This window comes from Puma concolor, chromosome A3 (assembly GCF_028749965.1).
Source record: "Puma concolor isolate L17-30 chromosome A3, mPumCon1.1.hap2, whole genome shotgun sequence".
In the NCBI taxonomy this organism is placed as follows: domain Eukaryota; kingdom Metazoa; phylum Chordata; class Mammalia; order Carnivora; family Felidae; genus Puma; species Puma concolor.
Window position 1 is genome coordinate 130,338,099 of NC_141669.1, and position 25,983 is coordinate 130,364,081.

General features: G+C 41.9%; 2 protein-coding genes across 8 annotated transcripts in view; both read right to left on the reverse strand.

Annotated features, from left to right (window-relative positions):
- The window catches only part of ADNP (activity dependent neuroprotector homeobox), a 34,178-nt gene extending 28,029 nt beyond the window's left edge, over window positions 1–6,149 (reverse strand). For 2 of the 6 annotated variants that reach the window (XM_086702482.1, XM_086702486.1), the window contains exons 1-2: window positions 2,221–2,366; window positions 22–195 (exon numbers count right to left, since the gene is read on the reverse strand). The gene's annotated coding sequence lies outside the window, so the exon portion shown is untranslated. Of the gene's footprint in view, window positions 1–21; window positions 1,749–2,220; window positions 2,376–6,034 lie in introns of those variants that run through there. The other 4 variants (XM_086702488.1, XM_086702485.1, XM_086702489.1 and 1 more) reach the window with 4 other exon arrangements.
- Window positions 5,540–25,983, reverse strand: DPM1 (dolichyl-phosphate mannosyltransferase subunit 1, catalytic). 2 transcript variants are annotated; one of them, XM_025931790.2, is made up of 9 exons: window positions 25,795–25,982; window positions 22,298–22,397; window positions 16,353–16,386; window positions 14,257–14,333; window positions 14,146–14,171; window positions 12,099–12,194; window positions 8,721–8,789; window positions 7,112–7,226; window positions 5,540–6,242 (listed from the first exon to the last, which is right to left on the reverse strand). In XM_025931790.2, the coding sequence occupies exons 1-9, from the start codon at window positions 25,953–25,955 to the stop codon at window positions 6,138–6,140; spliced, it is 783 nt and encodes a 260-aa protein (XP_025787575.1). In that variant the 5' UTR covers window positions 25,956–25,982; the 3' UTR covers window positions 5,540–6,137. The 2 variants fall into 2 exon arrangements, with proteins under 2 accessions (XP_025787575.1, XP_086558616.1); XM_086702490.1 differs by lacking the exons at window positions 5,540–6,242; window positions 7,112–7,226; window positions 8,721–8,789 and adding an exon at window positions 11,002–11,131 and having other exon boundaries at window positions 25,795–25,983.

A 25,983-nucleotide genomic window follows, 5' to 3' on the forward strand; every position in this document is an offset into this window, starting at 1 on the left:
CTCCAAAATGAATATACCCACCGGTGTGAATTGACAATGTGGTCCAAAGAGCAAGGCAGGAACGGAGTCCAGATCCTCAAAATGGTAGTACAGGGCATAACCACTAGGCCACCTATCAGTTCAGTACAAAAAGTACAACCCTGTGCATCATGGTGCAAAAGCTGGGGCCTAGGTTTCGCATTGTGCATCTCACACCTATGGAAATAACAAGAGGAGTAAAATCTATAGAAATCAACACACCCTAAGAAGGTGGGTGCTCACAGAAGACCGGTGTCAACACTTTTGCAAAGGTGGTTGGCTACTGAAGATAATGAACGGCAATTACAAGTCCAAAGTTGGAAGGCAACAAAATTTGACAATCAACTCTGTTGAGTTTGACAACGAAGAACTCAACATGGGCTCGATGTTTACCAACAAGGCTTTGCAAATCATGACACCCATCTACATGCTTATGAAAATTACTACCCCACTGAAATCTAACATCCCTCAAGAATGATTTTTAACTCTCAAAGACTTGGAAAGATTTGGGCCATGAAGAGAGGAGGTTATCAGCAATACTCCCAAACCCATTACTCTCAGGTTTTAAACTTTCCCCCTTTACCACCTGACCTTGGAAAGACATGGTGACACATTCAAAGCTTAAGGTGGAAGAATTCCAGAGAACAGGAAATCTGTGTACCAAGGATGTGCCAAGAACAAATGTGGATTGTCAGGGTCAACAGTTCTGAACAAGTCAAAAGACAGAACTTCTAAAATGCTGGGTGGATTCTTTAAAAGAAATAAAATCACCGCTCTTGAGTCACTTAATCCTTCGCCATGTTGCTGTCAGCTCACCAACTAAGAGTGCGAGAGCGTGTCTTGCTGGGTCCATTTTCCCATGGTCTGTAGAAGGCGCTGTGAAGCACATCCTGTTCTAGCTCTGGGGCCCTTCCCCCCTCTGCAGCCTTACCCAGTGCAGGGAATGCGCCCCCTACTGACTCCAACACTCATCGCCTTTAGCCGACTTGGCTGCGGTGCATTTTGGGTGGGGGCTGGTATTTTCTTCGTGGCCATAAACCAGAAGCAACAATGCAGATTTATAAAGAAACTGTATCAAGCTACCCAGGAGATTTTTTTTGTTTGTTTGTTTCCTCCTGAAGGTTCAAGACACTGGCACAAGAAACATCAGGGATAGGAATTGGGCGTGTGGGGATGGACAGCATTAAAATGGCAAACACAGGAAGCAGTTTGGTTCTTTTTCCCTCCTAAGCCTTTGTCTGAGAAATGGGGTTATGGCAAGAACTGTCCAGAGGAACTGGTGAATGCAAGAACATCAAGAAGACTCAGTGTGGACACACGTGTAACTAAAAAGGATATCAGACCTTAGTGCCTGATCTTGGGCAGAAGAGGAAGAGAAGCAATCGCGCCTTTTCCAGCAGACAGGCATCCAGGTTGGGGGGAGGGGAAGGCAGGCAGGCAGGCAGCCCAGAGGAAAAAGAGGTGAATAAAAGGGTGCTCAAAGAACTCCTCCCCATTCATTGCATTAAAAAAAAAAAATCTTTTCGCAGCTTTCTGAAATTTCCATTTTTTACCGTCTTACTGCAAAGTTGGGGCTCAGCATGCTCGGAAGAGGTCGTGCTGACCAGGCAGCTGCGACTCTGAGAAAAGGGGGTGGTGGTGGACTCCGTGGTTAGGATAGGAGGGGAGCTGGCATGTTAGGGAGGAAGGGTTGCACGGCGGAGGCACAGACTTTCCACTCCCGTGCCATGCATGCTCCCCGCCCCCCAATCTGTCCCCCCTCCCCCCAGCTAAGGGTGGGCAGACCTGGCAGAAGGCTCGTCCCAAGCACTGGGGGTGTGCGTGGGGGGCTCGTTTTGGGAGGGGGGGGGAACGGGAAGAAGGAATTAGTTCCAGGGATGGGAGCTGCTCGGTTCTTGCTGGGGGCGGGGTGGAGGGAGATGCCATCAGCGGCACGAGCTCCGGGGGCCAGGCTGGCTGCTGGCCTCGGCGGGCTCACGGGGCGGGGAAGGGGGGTCGGGCTGCAGGAGGAGGCGCCTGGACCCCGGAGCGGAGCCCGGGTAGCGGTCCGCGCCGGGGCGGGCGCTCCGTCAGCACCGGAGTAGGCGAAGGAGCGTGTGCGGCCGGAGGGCTGGCGGGGGAAACAACAATGCGCCCGCGGGGCCGGCTCGGCGGGAGCGGGGCCGGGCCGCGGGTCGGCGCGCGGCGGCCGCCGGGGCTTACCTTGACTCGGCCTCGAGGCGCGCGCGGGGCCGGCGTGCTCGGGGGCCGGGCGGCGGCGGCGGCGGCGGCGGGCGGATGGCGGCGGCACGGCGGTGGCGAGGGCGCGCCCTGGGCCTCGTCGCGCTCCGGCTCGGCGGGCTCCGGCTCGCGCCGCGGCCGCGGCTGCTGCCGGGGGGCGCGGCGGGCGCAGCAGAGCGGCGGGCGGCGGCGGCGGCGCGAGCGGCTCCCTCCAGTCCCCGCGCGGGCGGCGGCGGCAGCGTCGTCGAGCGGTGCAGACAAAGGAGGGGCGGAGGGAGGAGACGGAGGGTGTGGGAGAGGCGGCTTCACCGGCGCGGGCAGGCGGGCGGCGGCGGCGGCCGCGCTCCTCTCGCTCCTCAGCAGCGGGGACCGAGAGAGGGAGCTGTGTCTGAGGAGACGCCAAAATCCCCCTTAGCGCTGCCCGCGGGAGGGGGAGGGGGCACAAGATGGCGGCGGCCGGGGGGGGGGGCGGGAGTTCAGCTCATGGATCCCGGCGGGCGGCGGAGGGGAGACCGGGCCGGCGGAGGCGGCGGCGGCAACGGGCGGGGGAGGGGGCTGATCCCGCGTCTCCCCTCAGCAGACAATACAAGCGCCTCGGAGCGAGTCCCCGAACCTGCCCTAGCCAAAATGGCGGCCGAGAAAGAGCGGAAGTGACGTAAATACCTCATTAGCATAAGAGGACTCATTGTCCAGCTAAGTAGGGGGGGCAGTGGGGGGCTTTACCCCTTCCCCCCATGTCCCCCAGGAACAACTGTCTCACTCCCACTTGTGCTTGCACCAAACTTTTTTGGAGGGAGGGTGGCACCAGCACCCCCACCTAAGAGAAATTATATAATCCCTTCTGAGGGGGAGCTCTCGCGAGAACCAAGAGGATTTGCCATTGACCCACTAGGAGGCGCCGCGGATAATGGCCGCAGTGCGCTTCCAGGGCCCGTGTGCACGGCGGGCGCCTTCCTCCGGCCGCAGCGCCGGCGGCGGAGGCACAAGCAGCGGGCCGCAGCACGCCCTGCACTCAGTCAGGTGGCCGTGCTGGGGATCCCTGCGCGGGCCCAGCTGGGCCTGGACTACATCTGGCGGGAGGGGGCGTACGGGCAGCCCGGCGGCTCCACGTGCCGGGAGGCCCGCGCTCTCACGGGCCCGGCGGCCGCGGGAAGGGCAGGGGCACCTGGCCGACCGTGCGCGATGCCTCCTGTCTTAAATGAGGCGTGAGGGCCTCGTGCTTCACACACCGACTGGAGAGGAGACACAGGCCCTCGGAGGCCTGGCTCCGTTCTGGTGGGGTGGGCTACTCGGTGGGCAGGGGCTGCGTCTTACAGAAGGCCGGCTGCCGCCCTGGGACTGGACATTCTTCCGGGTCGGTGATGGGCTCTTCTCTTTGGCCTGAAGAAAACAAACGGGATCCCTAGCGCGTTGAGGCCACCGGACTGGTGAAGCCTGAAGATGAGAAGGGGTGTTGCCAACGGGCCTCCCCAAGATGCTCAACGACTATGCCAACTGTAGTCTCGGGGACACTTTTAGGGTGACCACAATCTGGATGGCACACGGGCAGTCTGCCTCTCGATTTAGGTCAACCCCAACCAACACATCATGTCAACGTTTCTGAACCCACCTTTCATAGCAGAGTGCATCTGAGAGTATGTATGTCCTTGGCTAAACAGCCTGGAGAGTAACGAATACCAATCATGAAGGTTTAACCAAGCCTGTTCTCTTAAGGTCTGCTCTGTAAGTACGTTGATCTTGGGCTGTTTCTCTAAATTTCAAGTTAAAATAGTTTCAAACCATACCTAACATCTCAAAAGATTCTCACGTAATTCAAAATAGTACAAATTGTGGTTATATATAGCTCAATGTTGAAGACTTCAGTTAGCGGGCTTAAACAAGCCATTTCATCCAACCCCATCTCCGAAATTGTAATAAAATATATCTTTAAAAGCCCAATCAATGTTTCAAGGGAAAACAATAGCTGGAAAAGTAAAAAAAAAAAAAAAAAAAAAAAAGGGGGCGGGGGAGGGGCGCCAAAGCATCGGATTTAGAGAAACAAAGATGAAAAACCTAATTACATGTTGCAGAATACAGGCAAAAGCTACCATCAAATAAGCAAAATAATTTTATCCCAAGTTTAGTTTTTCTTAGATATACTTAGATTTCATACAGTGACAATACAGATACAAAGGGAAAACATCTGGATTTCGTCCTTGGCCTAATTTACAAAGTAAAAAGAGATGCTAGATTGACATGTAAATGTTTAAGAATATTTTAGTGCTCATCATATTTACTAAAAAAAATGCATCTAAATAGTCCAGATTTTCTAAATAACTTCTAAGTAATGAAAAGTCTTCATTGCTCAAATACTTTCTTTACTATAAATTCCAATAGTGACAGTGTTGTAATGACTGTGGGTGTAAGAACCAAAAAGATTAAAAAGGCAAAAGATAGCTATCTACTCTAGTGAGTTCTGAGGTAGTTACTTCATCTCTGCTCCACAGACCTGACAATAAAAACTCTGGGTTTAGATGAAGTAGAAGAGATTCTAAACATTCAACCACAACAGCAAGTACGGTGTTTCATTAGCTTAAAACTAATTTTACATCCAACAGTGATGAGCTTTCTAGTTGTTATTAATGACGAAGAGACGTCACTTCCCCAAGGGAGGTGGGTCTGTAGTGTGCTGGCTGGCTACATAGCTCCGTGTAAAAGGGAAACAGAATAGTAGAGGCCCTATTGGAATGTGTCCTATGGATTCAATTATGGGAACAGGTAATGTTCAAAATGACACCAAAGGTTTTATGTCCTGGTATTAATTTCTGGTAGTATCTGTTAGAAATGCAATGGAAAAATCAGACTCTGAGTTTCTTTAGCAGCCAAATTAAGCCAGGAAAATGTAATTAGGAATACAGTTCAATAAATATGCTTGTTAAATAACTTAGAGATGTCTCTTATCTGCAAGTCAACTCGTTTCTAAGCTTATTTGCTCAAAGTATGACTTCCTGCAAACTTAAAAGATACTGTATGTTCCATAAGCTATACTACAGTTAGAAATTTCGTGTTTTTGAAACACCCAGGTTAGACAAGATAGGTACACAGAACATTCGTGCTGGCTTTCAGGAACAACTTAGCCTGCAATTTACCTGGCAGAACACTTACAGCTTAGTAAGAGTAAGATGTTTAAAAAGTGCTATAGCAGCTAAGTCTTAAAAGTCATTAAAATATCGATACCTTAATATGTCATCAGTATTCTTTTCTTACTGATAGAAGCTACTGCTCAGGATAGGGGAGAAAAAAACTATGCCATCAACTGATGTCAAGTTTCCAATTCACAGTATGTATTTTAAATAGACTTGCTTTGACAGATGTAATGCTTCATCAACACAACAGCTACAAAGGGCCAAATTCTAAAATTGTGATCTGGATATATTATTTTATCTAAGAAATTTGAGATACATTTTTTAAGAAGGGGCAGATGTGTCTACTTGTTCATTCATACAGAAACAGCCATATATATTTCATGAATAAAATTAACATTTTTCTTACTTCTGACACTATTACAAAGAGCTATGAATCCAGTTTTTATATACTTCAAAATCTTCCCCATGTAAGAAATTCTGCACTCATATTCTAATGAAAGCAATATTTTCTGGGATAAAAAAAAAAAAAAAAAAACCAAATACATTTATTTACAAGTCTTAATACAGCAAAATGCAAGTGAAAATTGAGAACACTGCTCGTTTTTCTAATTTAATTTGACATATAAAATGTAGTTTCCTCAGAAAAAAGATTGGTATGAAATTTACCTTACCTTATGATTTATGCTCTAAGAGTACATTTTATAAAAATCAGCAACCAGGCTTCTTTTATGTTTAAATGAATCAACATGATAAGTATAATGAATAACTTTCTTTTTATGTAGTAGCAAAAAGAGTCAATAATCCTTTCAAGAAAGAGACTATTTCATTTCCTCCCAACTTGGATTCACCGTAAACACGATCCACGAAAGATATTGGAACCTAGTTAAAAAAATATATATGATAAGTCAGCCTTCAAAAATATTAGAAAGGAAGTATAGCAGGCATACACCAATACAATACAAATAAAATTTAACTTCTGATAGCCAAGTCCTTCAAGTAAGTTCACAATTAGAGGATTCTTACAGCAATTGTGTGTACCTCCAAATCTTTAAACATTTCATTATGTAAAAATCGGTCATATGAACCAAATCTACAACTGTCTGAAAGCACTGATCCTGAATATTAAGCTGGTTTACCAAAGTTTCAGCCTGTACTTCAAAAAAAATTGATACTCCAAAAGTACAATTTTTCAGTAGTCCATTAAATTTATCTGTCACTATGTTAGTGTTCAGTTAAAAATCTTGGAACGTCCACACGAGAAATGGCAATCTAGTTAGCTATTTTCTTGCTATGAATACAAACATTAGTGTTAAGTGAGGAGAGCCTTCCCTGAGAGCTCACTAGCTGGATGGAAATATTCCTGTCCTTTTCATTTACTCCTCGGAAATGGCAAAAGGATTCATCATTAGGGTGGCTGCTGGCAACGGCAAGAAGAAAAGGAGCAAAGACACTCATCCCACAAGGCTGGGTGACCAGAAGAAAGGGCAAAATGAGTAAGGTACCAGTAGCTTTTAATCCTTTAAAAGAGAATGCTGCCTTCTATTAAAGTTTTACATCTTAGGTCAAATGTAGGTAGTAATTTGGCAGTGAAATGAATTTTCATCCTTTAGTGCACGGACATTCTAAACAACTGGAAGCTTTCCACATTTATTCAGTAGTTGTGCAAGTTAAACTTTTTATTATAAAAAGTGTAAACCTATTGTTCCTTTACAAGGAATACAGTGGACTATTTACCATCAGTTGCCTACCTCGCCAATAGTATAATTCAACTGCCTTGCCCGAACAATCATCTCCATCTGGAAGACATAGCCTTTGGAAACACATTTTTCTATTAATTTCTGGAGGACTTCTTTTCGGTATAACCTGTGAGAAATTAAAATATACATGAACACCTAGGTAAATACACTTGCCTACATGTAACCTGATCTTTGGAAAGTTCACTGGTATTTATAAAACCTAAAACTTTCACTAGCCATCTGTATGCAGAGAAGTGGTCACAGCTGATGATTATGACACTTGTCCTGAACCAGAATGGTCATGAAATATTTGGTAAATAATTCAGAATAATTTTGAAAATGAATTCTTAGTGTCTTTTAAGGAAGTTATAAAAATAGGGTAAAGTGAATCACTTGAAGCAGAACCACCCACTGTTTTTAGTTTTTAAATTTTCTTAAAATTTATTTTTCAGGTTGAACAAAGGGAAACTGTTCCAAATATTGCAACAATAGAGTTGACAGATGATGATGAATCCACAATATAAAGCAGAACACACTCAGTAACGAACAGGTGTTTCCTCACAAATGCCTATGACCAGTTTCTATTTCCCAAGATCTACTAAATAAATTCCCTGGGATAAACTGAAGTACCTCTAGGGGACTTAAGGGAGAGTTCCTGAAGAAAGTGACTGGGTTCACCCACAGGACTTCTTAGCTCCTCTGTCTTACTCTGTAAATTTGATGGGATCTGTTTGGCCTGCTGCCCATCTAAAGTTGGGCTGGACATCTGTCCATTATACATATCTAACTGTGACCTTAATTGGTAATAGCTGTATCTTACCAGGACTGCCTCAATCCTGTGATGCCTAAATTCCTGTCTTAACCTAGCTTAACCTAGAGTGTCAATACTAAAAAACAAAACAAAACAAAAAAAAAGAATCAACATTTAATGGAAAAGAGCAAGTATCAAGTAATATAAATTATCAACTAATGCATGAGGTTTAGGCCTTAAAGTAGAGGAACAGACATCTTCTAGCTTCAGAGACAAAAAAGTGGCAGTCTTTAGTCATTTGGCATGGTCATACGAAACAGTTCATCTACTATAGCAGTTCAAAAATTAAAAACATACCCCCCCCCCAAAACAAACAAAAATTACCCCTTCCCAGCCTGGCAGGAGGCTTTATTCCAATTAAACAAGGCTTGCTTTTTAATTGAAAGCATATGGAGAACAAGGTAACTGAAGTCTTTAAACTTTTCTGTGGACTGTGCCATAAATATTCATATAAATTGCAGAAAATTGCTGGTAGACGTGTTCTTTGGAGCACATCACCAGTGACAGCCATGTTCTGAATAAGCAGTTGAATAACCACCTTGGCCCTCTGGGGGCCCCCAAGGGGCTGAGCACCAGTGAGAATGTTAACAAACACACTAACCTAAGCCCTGCCTTGGATGCTCTTTAGAAAGTACACATTTTTCCTTAAGAAGATGCTTAGGCCTCATTAGCAACTCTGAAGGAACTTCAGTCGGCCTTTGTGTGTTCCAGAAGAAAAATGGGGTAGAAATGAAAAGCATTTCCTAAATAAGCCACTGTATAGCAAGAAAGTTTATATAGGAAATATAAAATTACAAGTTTTTACTGTACCTGAAACTTCCTGTTAAATCAGATGCTCCTGGTCTGAGCAAAATCTGAGTTATAAAATTGGCCCCACGGCTGTTAAATAAAACAATCAGATTTTCTTTATAAAATACATTTTTTAAACAAGAGAAACACATCTGAGATCAAAGTGCTAAAATTGCTACACAAATTTCATAAATACAACTGTTTCACAAAAATGTCAATTTTATAGGGGTGCCTGGGTGGCTCAATCAGTTAAGCATCTGACTTGAGCTCAGGTCATGATCTCATGGTTCATGAGCCCCACATCGGGCTCTCTGCTCTCAGTGCCAAGCCTGCTTCGGATCCTGTCTCCCTCTCTCTCTGCCCCTACCCCACTCATGCCCTCTCTTTCAAAAATAAACATTTAAAAAAATGTTAATTTTATAAAAAAGTTTAGTCAGTAAAAGATTTGACATTCTCATTTTTCAGAAAATGGGGACTTTTATTCTCAAATGTGACATGTAGAGGGAACCTATAAAACAATCATTCTTATAAATTTTAGGTAAGAAAGGTAACATTTTAAATTCAACTTGCCTATTTGCCAACAGCCATTATTTAGAATTATGAGCATCTCTCAGAGAGCAAAAGGGATCAGGGATTTGGAGTATCCTTTTCAGATTCTAATCAGCAACAAGGGATTGTGGATTTCAAGTAATGCAACAGGTCAGTCTGCATAAATATGGCTTTTTTTTTTTTTTTTTTTTTTTAAAGAAAGTATACAAGTGGGAAAGGGTTTTGGTTTTTGGCAATCTGTGGAAATTGAACAAAGGTTCATTCTGAGACTGTGTCAGTCTCCTTGGGCCACTATAACTAAATACTGCAGACTGGGTGGCTTATATTCATTTCTCACAGTTCTGAAGGCTGGGAAGTCCAAGATCAAGGTGCAGCAGACTTGGTTCCTGAGGAGGACCCTCTTCCCAGCTTAAAGGGCTGCCTTCATGCTATGTGCTGAGGGGAGGAGGCCAAGAGAAGCCAATCTCTCTGGTCTCTTCTTGAAAGGGCACTAATCCTACCATGAGTGCCCCATGGTCACTATATTTAAATTACCTCCCAAAGGCCCCACCTCCAAATACCAATGCTTTGGGGGTAAGGTACTTTAACACATGAATTTTAGCAAAGACATCCAGTCTACAACAATGACAGGATGTGTGCTTCCAACACAACCAAGTATCAGTTTCAAGCTATTACTAATAGCTATTATTAACATTTCAAAAAGACTTTACTTGCCCTTGGAAAAAGTGACTTTTTTATTGCAGCTATTTTAGTAAACTCCGATTCAGAAAAAAAAGTTTTCCGGGGCAAACTGGAAAGAACAGTTTCTCTCCAAAGCCAAGGTAACTAACTACCAAGGCCCTCCCTCGGAAAGATTATTTTTATACAAATAACATGATTAGTCATATAGCTGGGATAATGGCTAATTTCAAAAACATTTTCCCTTTCAAGATGCTTCTAATAGATAACAAAAAAATTCTAGGACACAGTTTACCTCCCCAAGATGGGTTTAATCAAAGGAAAGCATGTGTATATGTTTATGTGTGTATGTATACGTATGTACTTGCAGCTCTATTCAAGCGAATATATTTTTTTTTTAATGTTTATTTATTTATTTTTGAGAGAGGGAGAGAGAGAGAGAGCATGCACATGCAAGAGTGAGCACGCGAGTAGGGGAGGGCAGAAAGAGAGGGAGAGTCCTAAGCAGGTTCTGAGCTGTCAGCGCAGAGCCTGACATGGGGCTTGGACTCTCGAACTGAGATCATGACCTGAGCCAAAATCAGGCATTGCCGCTTAAATGACTGAGCCACCAGGGTGCCGGTCAAGATAATGTATTTTTAAATGGGGGGTTGTTTTTAAAATATGCAGCAAGGGTGAGACAGACTTGGATTCTAATTCTAATTCTGGATCACACAAATGAGACCTTGGGTAAGTGATTACATAATCTTTCTCAGGAGTTTATATACTAAGTCAGTGCAGACATTAACAAGTGATGACAAACACAACTCAATATAACTTAATGATCCAACTAAAAGCTGTAAATTGTATCTGATCGGGATTCCCTTATTTTAAATAAGAGTTCTGATGACCAAATTCAGAGGGGTCTGAGAGAGAGAGATCACTCATCTGTTGTTCTGAATGTTGGTTGTACAACAGAATCATCTGGAGAGCCTGTGGAAAATACTGATGGTTTTGCCCCACGTGTGGTGATCCATTCAAATGGTGTATATAGTGTGTGTGTGTGCACGGGAGAGAAAGAGCGAACAGGAAAAAGTAGTGTAGGATTTTTTCTCTGCTTTATCCAACCCCTTCATTTCACTGAAGGCTGGGGGTCCTACAGGTCTTAAACGACTTGCCCAAGGTTCCACATTTAAGAAGCAGAACGGAGATGAACTCAACAGAATCTTCAATAGGGATGAAAAGGGTGATAAAAAACACTAACATTAGTAAGAATTTGTATAAAATTATGTCGTCATGTGTAACATAGTAAGCTGGATAGATCCTTTATGGATTAGAATTGACCTCATCTTCCTAATAAGCACAAAAAAGTGATGTAGATTAAATATGCTCACAAATTCCTTGTGGATGAAGACCAGTAAGAAGTGGATTCTCCTTCCTCACCACTTGATTATGGGCTTGCTTTGACCAAAAAGGAATGCTGTTAGCTCCAGAGCCTAGGACTAGGAGGCCTTGCTGCTGCAGCCTTAGGACTCTTGGATGCTGCCCTTAGGATGCCATGTGAAGACACTGGCCAAGCTTTCCCGAAGGTGCAGTAGTGAGATGCCCCAGACAACAACCAGCCCCAACGACTGGATACAGGAATGAGGCCATCTTGGATCTTTCAGCCTACCTGACCCTGACCTTCCAGCTGAAGAAGCTGCAAGAATGAGCCCAGGTGAAGCTAGCAGGGGAACCATCAACCAAGTCACAGAATGAGGAGAAATAGTTGTTTTAAGTCACTCAGCTTTGACACAGTTTGTTATACAGTGATAGAAAACTGAAACAGTATGTTTCATTTCCATTTTATGATGAGGGAAGTAAGGCTAGAAAAGGTACAATATGCTATGTGACACAGGGATTAAATGACACAATCAGGATTTTAACCCAGGTCTGACTCCAAAGCCTCACTACTTTTGCTGCTTAGTAATAGCTGATCATGAAGTGTCTCATTTATTTGAAATGATTACATACATTTGAGATGACTATATATATATACACATATACATATGTACATACATACATACATATACATGAAGTTAACAATCTGGTCCCAGAAATCCCAAAGCACCATGGTGATTTAATCCAAATACCTGTTACAAACATATGTCCAGTTACAGTAAACAAGAGAGAAACCATAGCACATGTCTATACCTGATTATTTTTCTTTTCAAATCCCAGCCATATACACCTCCATTTCCTTTGTAGCGAGTTCCAGAGACAATGTCAAAATTACCCTCCTTCTGCTTCCTATAGAAAAAATCAGTTGTCAATTAGAAAAAGCTATTGAGCTTTCAATAGTTATTTTCATGAGTTATACAAAAAGAACTTTTAAGACTTGCACAGGAAATATAATGCCAAGAAAACATGAACTATATATACCACTAAGAAATCTTTTGATGTAATATTTCAATTCTGATTTTTTTCCCCTTTGTTAACTTCTAAAACTAAAAAACTAGTACTTGCTGATTGTACCATGTGAAACCATCCTAAGATGTAATCTCCCTCCTTTCTGTTCTCGGCCCCATGAAGTAAACAGTGCTAAAACAGTCTGGTAACCCTCCAGACCTTTCTCTTTGCAGAAAGATAAAGACACACAGAACTCCAGGCTTTCTGGTTGCTTTAACAAAACTGGAACCCAAAAAAGTACATTTTGCAACTGCCTTGTGTACATTAACCACATACATAATGGAACCATGGACATCCCTATAGGTCAACAGAGAATTTCCCCATTTTTTCCAATAGCTGCAAAAATGTCCCACAGAACACTGAACCTACATACTTATATGGTTGTTTTCATGGTGGGTTTCCCCACCAACAACACAACCACAATGAAGTGTGGCAATGTTTTTATAAATGTACATCCTGGTGCTTAGACGACCCAAAGTGGAACCTAACAGATTTGCCAAAATAAAGCTTAGGAGTCTTTCTAACAGGTATCACCAGAAATTACTTTCCAAAAAGGTTGTAGCAACTCCCATTTCTCCGGCAATATTTGTGTGTCCACTTCCCACCATCTTATTGGCACTAGATGTGCTGCTCTTTAAGTTTGTAATTATGACGAACTAACGGGTAATAAAATACTACCACAGTTATTTCAATTGCATTTCCCTGACAACATGCCAGGGTATCTTCTCTTGGGTTTATCAGCCATTGGGCTTTCTCCTACATATGGCCTATTTCTGTCTTTCACAAATTTTCTATTCCCCTGATTTCATTTCCTTCACAGGTCAAAGGGGCTTTTGGGTATTAAACATATAAGCAGACAAGGTATCTCTGAAGGGACTTTATGCAGAGATCAAAGGATGAGAATAGTTGGCTATGAAGGAGAAAGGAAAGAACATTTTAGGCAAAGGAGAGGGGCAGAGGGGCCAGATCACACAGCAGTTTGAAGGGCAAAAAAAGAGCCTGAAGTGATCTAAACAGGGGAGAAACGTTACCTAATTTTGTTTTAGTATATTCAGCTTACACTGAGCACAGCTTCCACATTCTTATTCTGAGAGGTTTCATGTTGTTTTGGATTTTCTAAGAATACAACTATACTACCTGCAAATAAATACAAGTTTGTATCCTTTATCAATATTTATACTACATGCTTAATATATCACTTAAAATATCCATGTATAATAACAGCTGGTATGCCTAACTTGATGCATTTATTAATGATTCAACATTTCACCAATTAGTAAGATGTTTGTGTTAGGACTGGATTTTCTTCATCAAGTTTAAGTGGTTTCCTTTTCTTTCTACTTTCAAGTTTTCATTAGAGGTGACCCAGGAAGTTTATCAAATACCTTTTAGCATCTACAGACTCAATCATGCTTTGTTAATGTGATAAATTATGTTGATGAATTCCTGATGATGAACCATCCTGGCATTCTTGGAATAAACCCTATTTGTTCATGGTGTTTCACCCTTACAATGCAGGGCTTAATTCCATTTAACAAAGTCACCTTCCATCTTTTCCCATATTCTGGAAGAATTTAGGTAACAAAGGAATTATCTGTTGCTTAGTTCCTAAAATATATCAGTCACATATCTATAGTCAAGAGCCTCAAATCGATATGTTGGTATCCATTTTGACAGCAAACAAAATAGCATGTCCGTTTTTAATTAGTAAAGAATGAAAAAAATGAAAAGAAGTCCAAAATCAACATAAATGATTTGAATTAGAATTCTTTCAAATATTAGAAATACCTACCTAATGAATTCAGGAATAAATTTTGGCTGAAATTAAAAAAAAAATAAACATGAAGTCAGTAAAACAGGCTTAACCTATCATGAATAGCTAACAAAAAAAGATACCACTTACATGGTGTGAGAGATCAGCATCCATAATTATTATGTAGTTTCCTGTGGCATGTTTCATTCCATGAATATATGCAGTTCCTAAAAACAAAAACATATCCATTAAAGAAAATCACCAGAAATGCTTAAGTATACTCGTGAACAGGCGAGAAATTAAATTAAGCATCTGAAAAGCATACAGCAGTTCTCCAGAGGTAAAACTAAACTACCGTTAAATCCTATTTATTCAGAATAAAAAACATCTCGAGTCCGTTCTTTCATCTCCAACTTCACCTTAGTCCCAGACACCATCTTCTGATACTTGGATCCTGACCTGGCGAGTATTGCCCTGCCTCTGCTCTTCCCCATCACTCCTGTCCCATCTTCATAAAAGCTACCCAGTGAATGTCTTCTACGCTATAAGCCTAATACACTAGAGCCCTGGTCTGGTGTCTGGGATCAAAGGCACAACCAGGAATTATTTAGCCACCCTCATGCCTAAAAATTCCCTATGGACCTGGCAAGTAAGGGTAAATTGGGATTTGAGGATTCCTGCATTCTCCAGGTCCAAGCCACCACAGTATCTTCTTAGTAAGGGCAAAGTCTTCTAAATATTTATGAGAGTGAGTGAGCGAGCGAGCGAGCACGGGAGTAGGGGAGGGACAGAGAGAGGACAGAGGATCGACAGAGGATCTGAAGCAGGCTCTGTGCTGAGAGCAGAGAGCCCAACACGAGGCTGGAACTCATGAACCATGAGATTATGACCTGAACTGAAGCCAGACGTTTAACCAACTGAGCCACCCAGGTGCCCCAAGGCCGAACTCAGTTCTAACTTCCTTTGCTCAAAAGTCACCATCACAGCTTTTTGGATTGCTACTGACTGGTTAGTAATTCCTGGTTGCTTTCACAGCAGTTTCCAGATTACTTCAATCCCAAAGAACTTCTGGGTTCAGATATTCAGATACTTTATGATGCCAGAGAACTAAGGGTCTTCAGGACAGCAAGTACTCGATTTTTAAGAACTGTGCTTCCAGGGCACCTGGGTGTCTCAGACGGTTAGGCATCCAACTTTGGCTCAGGTCATGATCTCACAGTGCGTGAGTTTGACCCCCAAGGGATCTGTGTTGACAGCTCAGAGCCTGGAGCCTGCTTCGGATTCTGTGTCTCCCTCTCTCTCTGCCCCTCCCCTGCTTGTGTTCTCTTGTTCTCTAAAATAAATCAAATAAACATTAAAAAACAACAAAAAAGAACTGTGCTTCCTCCATGCTCTCTCAATTTTTTAATAAAATTACTATTATTTCCCAATATAAGCAACTATAACCAAAAGAAAAGAAATAAAGGCATTCAGATATTCATCTCGGAAGGACCAAGTTCATCTGAGATTTTCTATAACCTCCTATAATTAAAAGCTGGAAAAGCTTTCTTTTTTAAAAACAAAGAGTAACTGTTTACAACTTCTAAAAAAATACTCAAAGATTTAGAGCTAAAGTGGTGTGCTGGTCCCAACACATTTGCTCTCGGACCCCTTCTCTGTTCTACACTCCATGGAACTACAGTTCCCAAGGGCTCTTGTCAACTGGCTGCCAAATCGCTTTGGGAGACACCAGGGGATAGTTGCCAGGAGAGAAAAGGAAAAGTCGAAGTGTGTCCCCACTCTTACACTGCATCCCAGCACTGACTGGGTATCCCCATGGCTCCAGCTCCTGCCAGGTAGCCCCCACTCCATTATTCCAACCCCTTCTAAATAACCTGGGGTTCCCGGGCTCCAAAAGCACCATCTCCTATTGTTGCTTCTTTCGAGGGGTGGTAGCAACCACTAGCTGTTACTAGTCTGAGTAGCATCACAGTTCCATTTGGCTTCTCAGCATTCCTTCACCTGCGTAACCAGATTCTTCGTTATTAAATTCCCTACATTGAAAGACTGACAGTGGTTTCTGCTTTCCCAACTGGGCTTTGACAGATAGAGACAACTCAAGTTAAACCATTTCAATGTCACTAAGAACATTAAAAACCATTACAGGAGGACACTGTATTTTGGCCCTGTTCCAAATTGGGAAAACACATACTGGATCACCTTACCAAGGCAAGGAGCAGGTATGAGGGGTGAGAGGTTATACTTACCCAGTCCTAACTTTTTCTCACGTGGTCTTAGAAGCTACAAGAATAAGAAACAGCATTTTAACACACACACACACACACACACACACACAAAACTATTAAAAATTATTTTTTTATAGGTACTTACCCTTTTTAACAGAAACATAGTTCCATATGTTAGACCTTATATTAGACATTAAGCAAAGTATGCTTAACATTTTTTGCCAAAGTGAAAAAGTGCTTAGTATTTAATAACAAATCAAATAGTTTAACAGCTTGGAAAATTTCACCCCAACACTGCAGGCCAAATTTTAAACATTTTTTTTTTCCTGGAGTTATCCACCAGAAAACAGTATGTAAATGGTATATTATATCTATTACTTAGCATTTTGAACAACATCTACTGGTTCCTATCCCTAGGAAAACTGAGGATTTAACCCACTTATTCCATATCTTCTTGGAATATTTGATAGCCACATTTGTTTCCCCAATTCCTTTTGTGATTTTAATGATTTAGTTTTTAGTTCTTGATTTGTTTTCCTTTTTATTTTTCTCAATTACAAAAACACAGGCTTAAGATTACAAGTTAGACAATATATGGTCATTCATTAGTTAATGGCATTCAGGTTGGTTCCAGGTATCTGCGCCACTACAAATATACCTACAACAAAGACACTTGTACATATATCCTTTTGTATAGGTCCTCTTTTTTTTTTTTTAATGTTTGTTTATTTTTGAGAGACAGCGTGAGCAGGGGAGGGACAGAGAGAGGAGACACAAAATCTGAAGCAGCCTCCAGGCTCTGAGCTGTCGGCACAGAGCCCAAAGCGGGGCTCAAACTCACTAGCTGTGAGATCATGATCTGAGCCAAAGTCGGATGCTTAACCGACTGAGCCACCCAGGCGCCCCGTTTTCTTTTTTATATAAAGTTTATTTACTTATTTTGAGAAAGAGAGTGCACCAATGAATGGAAGCGCACCACTGAGTGAAAAGGGGTGGGGAAGGGGCAGAGAGAATCCCAAGTAGGCTCCATGCTAATCAGCACTGAGCCCTAGGCAGGACTTGATCTCAGGAACCAGGAGATCATGACCTGAACAGAGATCAAGAGTCAGATGTTTAACTGACTGAGCCACCCAGGTGTCCCAAGGTCCAGTTATTTCTGCAATTAGCACCCTAAAAGTTGAATCACTGGCTGAAAGGGTATTTATACTCCTTTCTTTGAACTCCTTTTATGATCTTAAATGCTGACATCACTCCATCAACTTATCCTGACTTTATCCTTGGATGACCTCATTACATTCTCTAATGCCACAATTACATGACTTTAGGGTTATATTCCTAAATATATACACATACATACATATATATTTAATGTTTATTTTTGAGAGAGACAAAGCACATGCGGGGGAGGGGTAAGCCGAAAGGGGACAGAGGAGGATCCAGAGTGGGCTCTGTGCTGATAGGAGACAGCCCCATGTGGGGCTCGAACTCACAAACCACAAGACCATGACCTGAGCCAAAACCCAGAGTTGGATGCTTAACCACCTGAGCCACCCAGGTGCCCCTAGGGTTATATTCCTAACAAAAAAAATTGTATTTTTTCTTTTCTTACTGTTTCTTACAGGGCTCAAGCAGACTCACTACTGAGCCTATCTTGTCCCCTTCTGCATTTGCCAGTCTATAAGCAGGCTGCCTCAGACTGCAAATCTCTAAACAGAGTATTTTCAGTTCAATTCAACCAGGACAGATTGTAGTACTTTTTACTACATGCAAACTGCATGCAAGTCTTGGGGAGGAACAAAGATAAAATACACTTCTGCTTGATGAGCTCTTACAGGAGAACTAGACACTCAATCAATCATGTACAGTAATTAAAATTTACTGAACAGGGAGGGGCGCCTGGGTGGCTCAGTCAGTTAATTGTCCGACTTCAGCTCAGGTCATGATCTCATAGCTCGTGAGTTCAAGCCCCACGTCCGGCTCTGTGCTGACAGCTCAGAGCCTGGAGCCTGCTTCGGATTCTGTGTCTCCCTCTTTCTCTGCTCCTCCCCCACTCGTGCTCTGTCTCTCAAAAATAAATGAGCATTAAAAAAAATAAAATTCACCTTAGATCTTCTATAATCCTATGTTTCTGCTATTAAAGTCTTTTCTTAAGTGTTTATAAAACATAAACCACGCTGCATATGAAAGAATGCTGTGCTACAGTTAAAAGAATGAGAAAATTTAGTAATAAAAGATCTCCAAGCTATAATTACAAATCAACAGAATAATGCAGGAAGATTACATCTACGTTAAAAAAACAAAAGCACCACCTTACCCAGTTCTCCACATGTAGACCCATGCGCACACATGCACAAAGGTCTGAGGCCACCCCCACCAAACTGCTGACAGAGGTCTCCCCTGGGGAAGGGACTAGGAGGTTCATAAACGGCAACTTCAGTTTTATCAGTAACTTTTTCATTTGACAACAATGTAGTTTTTTCATTTCTTAGGTAATAAAAGTTCACACTGTTTCATTTAGTGTGCTGTACTTTCAAATCCTTAATTCCACCCCCTTCCTTTTCTGCCCCCTCACATCAGTGAGGATGGCTCAAAGCAGTAAAGGGCACAACAGAGCTTATCTCACAGCCATCAGGACAAGTGTGAACTCACAGAAAGTACGTGCAGGAGGGCTGGGCACACACTCTGATGAATGCTCACCACAACTGCTTATAAGATACTTCATGTGACCCTACGATTTGGTAAAAAACTTATTTTCTAAAAAATTTTTACTATAGAAAATCTTGACATTTTAGAAAAACCAGGATCAACAGTATTTGAGTGGACTTTTTTTTTTTTTTTTTTTACCATAATGAAAATAAATCTTCAGCTAAGAAAGGCTAATTATAGTGGCGCCTGGGTGGCTCAGTCGGTTGGGCGTCCGATTTCGGCTCAGGTCATGATCTCACGGTTTGAGTTCGAGCCCCACATTGGGCTCTGTGTGCTGACAGCTGGAAGCCTGGAGCTGCTTCAGGTTCTGTGTCTCCTTCTCTCTCTGCCCCTCCCCCACTTGTGCTCTGTCTCTCGCGCACGCGCTCTCAAAATAAACTAAAAAAAAAAAGGCTAATAATTGTACTTTCCTCCTGTTTTGCAATTCCGTACTATCAATGAGGCTCCCTTTTTTTTTTCATTTTATTTTTTCCATTTTTGGCTGTTTATATAAAGTTCTTATGAATTATGGTTTTGTACATCTCATTAGGATACTGATCTTTTTGTCAGAGGTAATATTTTGGTGTTTTTAAGTAGTCAAACCTCTCAATCCTAGTTATATTTGATGTTTTAAAAGTAATGAACATGCATTACATTATCAGAACTTGTAAAAATACTAAACTATGGAATAATATAGGTGATATAATCTGACCTCAGGTTGGAGGCTGAAACAGATGATGTAAATCAAATGTCATGTAAGCACTCGACACAGAAAGGCTGAAGCCCTCCACAACCTCAGCTCTCCCTGACCTATATAACCATCACTAACAGTTCAAGGTATGTGCTTCTACTTTTGTATGGTCCCACCTCTGCTATTTATTAGCTATATGACATTGGAAGTGACTTAACCTCTTGGCTCAGTTTCTTCACATAGAGTTAAAAAACAAACAAACTTCCTTCATTTTCTGAAACATTCATTCCAGCCAGTTTGAAAGACCAGCAAACAAAGCATCTGGTGCTTAATGTTTTGAGATATTGTAAAATAGCTTCAATAATAATCCTTCTCCATCTTCTCTCCCAAGTAAACTTGTGGCACTTGTCACTTAAAAGCAAGAAGGGCCATTATTGTTGCCTGGCATGGCCTGATATTGTTGAGGGGGAAAAAAGGGCAGTTTTTCTAGTTTAAATGATTTGAAGATCATAAAATAACAAAGGAACTATAAGAAAATCGTAATAGTGAATGCAGTTTTTTTCTCATTATTTTGAATTTTTTTTTATTTTTAAAAAAATTTTTTTTCAACGTTTTTTATTTATTTTTGGGACAGAGCAAGACAGAGCATGAACGGGGGAGGGGCAGAGAGAGAGGGAGACACAGGATCGGAAACAGGCTCCAGGCTCCGAGCCATCAGCCCAGAGCCTGACGCGGGGCTCGAACTCACGGACCATGAGATCGTGACCTGGCTGAAGTCGGACGCTTAACCGACTGCGCCACCCAGGCACCCCTCATTATTTTGAATTTTATTGGTTGATGGGAAAAATGGAACTCTTTGAGGGCCATATTGTTTTAGCATTTGAAAAGGTCAATTTAGTAGACATATCCTAAGATCAATCAATTATACCTCAAGGCTGAAGTTCTATAGCAAAAGTATTCAAAATATCGTCAGGTTGATATTCCTGGCTTAAACAGAAGTGCCTAACTCAGAGTATTCTACATGTAACATGTGATTTAGTGGCTTTGGCCCAGAACTTGTAAAAGAAAAACTGGGGGACTGTGGCCAAAAAAACGAACCTAGCATCATAAGAAGTCACTGACAGAAGGCTGGAAATCTGTCAACTTTTAATCTCTTCCTGTACATCTGGAGGAGGATTGGAAGGGTGATAGATCTTTGAGTTGCCCAGATGTGATATGGAAAGAATAACTAGCATAGGAGAGATTTACTATGTGTGTAAGAGGAACATGTTCCCCTTAAATGCTTCCCTTCCATCAACCAATATCTCCTCCAACTTGTGCACCCTGCAACAGTTTTTTTTATAATGCTTAATTGCTATTTCTTAAGATGAAAATATCAACAAAGGTTCTCCAGGAGACCTCTTTCTTTATATCTATACCAATGGTTCTCTTTTGGGAGGAGTGGACAATTTTGCCCACAAGAGGTCATTTGATGATACTCAAAGACATTTTTGGTGGCCACACTGGGGAGACGGGCTGCTAATGGCATCTAGTGGGTGGAGTCCAGGGATGATGCTAAATGTCCTGTAACATACAGGACAGTCCCCCACATCTAAGGATTATTAGGTCCAAAATGTCAATTGTTCCAAGACTGAGAAACTCTGGTCCATACAAATTCTAAAATACCCAATGCTCAGAATGTGTTTAAATCTGGATTCAACTGTCTGCTTGGACCCCAAAATTACCTAAAGTAGAGCTCACAAGTGTATTCAAACACTTATGAATAAAAACCATTATAAAAATAAACCAGTGGTCAAAAATAAAAATTATAGGGGCACTGGGCAGCTGAGTCAGTTAAGTGTCCAACTTTGGCTCATATCACGATCTCGAGCTTCCTGAGTTTGAGCCCTGCCTGTCAGGCTCTGTGCCATCAGGCTCTGTGCTGACAGCTTGGAGCCTGGAGCCTGCTTCAGATTCTCTCTGCCCCTCCCCTGCTCACACTCAGCCTCTCTCTATCCCTCAAAAATAAACATTAAAAGAAACATTTTAATAAAAAATAAAAATTATAAAGCCATTATAAAATGAATTCTACATCTAAGTTACTCCAACAGAAAAACAACACCCTTTAAAGTACAGTGGGAAACTCTATAAAGTTCAAGACTCAGAGAGTCAATCTACTCCCAGATGATTGTTCTACAAAGAAAGATGCCAAGTGCTCTGACAAATAGAAAGATGCCAACTTCACATGGAAACGATCACGTTTCCCAGCTACAAGCTTTTATAGTTGCAAAAAAGGGGAGCAAGAAAGATCATGACACATATTACTAATTGCAATCCAGTTCCATTAATATTCCTGTCAATATCATGCTTTAATTTTGCCCTTCAAGAAAACTCATCTGCAGAATAAGTTCTGAAAACAGACTTTATCCAAAGGCTCACTATTTTGCTGTAAAATTGCTACTGACCCAATTTACCAAAGACATGGAAAAACTCAAGCAAGATGTTCTTTTTCATTTCAGTTTCTAGAAAAACAGATTGACTTTAAGTATTGTCATTTCTCATCTTTCCCCTACAAACACAACTAATGTGACAGAATGTTCACGTGACTTACAATTTTGTCTGACCCATAGATCTTCTCCAACTGTTCAGCAACATCCCTTGTTCCATCTGGGCTTCCATCATCTATGATTATAATTTCATAGCTGATTCCACTAAAATAAAAAAAAAGTTTGTATTGCTTGCAGAGACAATACTCTCCAATTAAAAAATAACTTTAAAATTACTATTTCCTCACCAATATAAGTGGGAATTTATGTCATATTATTCACCAAAGAAAACTTCAATTACCAAATGAAACAAATGTCAAACATTTAGTACTTTACCTCCAAACTTGGCAGTCTATGGATAAAAACATTACAATGAAGTCCTGAGATAAAAAAAAATTCTCAAATCAAAAACACACTCTTTAGTTTAAAAACTCACAGCGATTACATATACATCTGTCCATTATATACCATAGGATATCATAAAATTTTACTTACCTACTTTGGAAGTGGTATTATAGAACCTTAGCATCAAGTCTTAGTTATAAAAAATATTTCAAAAGTACATTTAAAAGATATCTCAAGGGGCACCTGGGTGGCTCAGTCAGTTGAGCGTCTGACTTCAGCTCAGGTTATGATTTTGCGGTTCATGAGTTCGAGCCCCACGTCAGGCTCTGTGCTGACAGCTCAGAGACTGGAGCCTGCTTCAGATTCTGTGTCTTCCACTCTCTCTGCCCCTCCCCAGGCTGGCGCTTTGTCTCTGTCTCTCAAAAAAAAAAAAAAAAAAAAAAAAAGCTTCAAAAAAAAAGATATCTCAAGTTGACTGAGTTGCTGAGTTAATATTCTTTTATTTATTTTTAATGTTCTATTTGAGAGAGACAGTGTGCATTGGGGTGGAGGGGGGGGGTGGTGCTGGTGAAGCAGAGAGAAGGGAAGACAGAATCCCAAGCAGACTCCACGCACTCAGCATGGAGGCAGAGGCCCAAGCAGGCCTCTAACACACAAACCGCGAGATCATGACTTGAGCAGAAATCAAGAGTTGGCCACAACCCATTGAGCCACCTTAGACTGAATATTCTTTTCAATTTAATCCCAAATAAATTTAAATAACATAATCAGGAACAAATAGGATTTCATTTCATCTGTCAAAAAACCCTCTTTAAAATGGTGACATAATCTTTACACCACTATTTCAAATAGTTGTACCATTATCTCACGTCATTAGAAAGAGCACAGAAAATTACATAAGATTTTAATGTGCTTCAAAATTAAAATCTCTCTGCTGGCTCTCCATTAACTTTATGTTACAGTTTCTATTCTAAAGATAAGCCAACACAATACTTGGATGTACATGTGATCACTGCATCTTCCTCCACCCCCCTTTTGGATTTTTTTTGGATAACTTTATTGGGAAACTTAAGGACAAAGTAAAGGAAGCACACCAAACCCCCACAACACTGTTTCTTCTTGGTCTTAATAAACATATGTAAGGAAATCAGCAAGAAAACATTCATTCTGTTAAAAGGCTTTCAAAAGTCAGCCCCAAAATCCAAAAAGCAGGGTAAAATCAGCCCATCTGTTAAGCCTTCTCCGCTAGGTGCTTTAGTACTTAACAAGCCAAAACCTGTTAAGATGTTGATTCCAGTTGATATGCTGAAAGAGATATACTTCATAAAGAAATGAAGTCATTCATAAGCAAATTATTCCTTTCTCTCATTTCAAAGTGCCCAGAACACCTGAGGGTAAGGGTAGTTTAAAGGAATCAAGCTAAACTCCCTTTAAGTAATCTGACCATATCTGAAAATAGTTGTTTCCTTCATTAAACATCACTCAGATTAAAGTAAAAAATATTTGAGAATCAGAAGACAAAATAAACAAGATCAACTATATTAAGATAATTTCTCTAATTTGCAAAGTGGTTGTAAAAACCAAAATAAAAAATAAAGAAAAAGATATGAGTACAAAAACTGCAAGAAGCCACGTACATCAACACAGTTAGTTACAGGGCGCCTGGGTGGCTGAGTCGGTTAGCGTCTGATTCTTGATTTCGGCTTAGGTAATTTCATGATTCGTGAGTCTGAGCTCCACGTTGGGCTCTGTGCTGGCAGTGTGGGGCCTGCCTGGGATTCTCTCTCTCTCTCTCTCTCTCTCTCTCAAAATAAATAAAATAAATTTTTTTAAAAAAGCAATATTTTTCATCAATTAGCATTTTCAAAAACGTTAAGTTTGATAAAGCTCAGGTTGGCTGGTTGATAGGGAAACAGGCACTCTCCAAATAATGCTAGTCCTAAGGTGGTACGATCATTTTTTCTGCGAGCAATTTGTTGATTTTTATATTTTTGAGAGAGAGAGAGAGAGAGAGAGAGAGAGAGAGTAGGGGAGGGGCAGAGAGAGAGGGAGACAGAAGATCCAAAGTGGGCTCTGCACTGAGGGCAGGTATGGGGGTGGCAGTCAAGAGCTGCGAGATCATGACCTGGGTTGAAGTCAGATGCCCAACCGACTGAGCCACCAGGTGCCCCTAAAGCTTTTTTAGTTTTTTTAGTTGTTTTTTTTTTTTTTTTGAGAGAGAGCAAGGGTGACCATGCAAGCAGGAGAGGGAATAACTGTCCATTTTAAGCACATCAGTTGACCCAGTAATTCCATCCTGAAGACTTTATCCCCAGTACACTAGTAAAAGTATGAGCATGTTTGCTGTAACAGTCATTTAATAAAGGAGCATTCAGTGTGTGTCAAGCGCTCTTCTAAATGCTGGACAATATGGTGTGAACAAAGTACCTGTTTTCATTCGTAAAACAAAAGTCAAAAAAGAAAAACAAGAAAGCTCTAGAAATAATCTGTGTTCACGGAGATGACCTGGTTAAATTATAACACAGCCATATAGAAAGTTACTTAATTTTCGAAGTTTGTATGTGTTGATACAGAAAGATCTTCATCTATACGCGATCCCACTGGATCTAAAACAAGCTACTTCATACTGATACCAGGATCTTCCGAAATCTTAAAAACATTGTATAACACTTTCAAATTCAAACTCTAAAAACCCCAGTTTCTAGCAACCACACCAAACATCCACTAGTGACCAACGAAGTTGCCCAGGCCAGCAGCAGCTCCCTAACCCACAGAGATCAAACCTCATGCTTACATAAGCACTCAGCACGGGGGCGGGAGTGAGCGTGCTCGGTTAGTCTCCCGGCTCCTGCCGCATCCTGACCACCCAGAAGTAGGAGTGAGGTCAAGCTTTCAACCTCGCTCCGACTGAAAAGGTGGACAACGCTACTAAGAAAAAGACAACCAGGGGCGTGGGGTGGGGTTGGGGGACAGAGGATGGGAGTGTACAATAAAAGGAACGTCTCATAAAACCCAAGGGCAAGAATGAGAACCCGAGACACAGAATGAACCCCAGAAGTATCCGCCGCCTCTTTCTCGCAGGGTGGCCTTCTCCCCGAGGCTTCCCTCAAGAGCCGAAGGGAGGCCTGCAGGGACTCCTCGCGCAGCCAACTGCCGACACCCAGGCCGGCGAAGCCAGCTCATCTCATTCCTCAGGGAGGGCGGCAGGGCACGCTACCTCTCGGAGAAGCTTTTCACCAGCAGCCACACGATGAGCGGTAGGTTCTCGCGCTCGTTGTAAGTGGGCAAAAGCACCGAATACTTGTCCTGTCGCAGGACGCGCCCCTCCGGCTCCCGCCGAGACCTACGAGGGCTACCGCTCGCTTCCTCGGAGGCCATGGCGGAACTGCGCGAGACGCCGGAAACG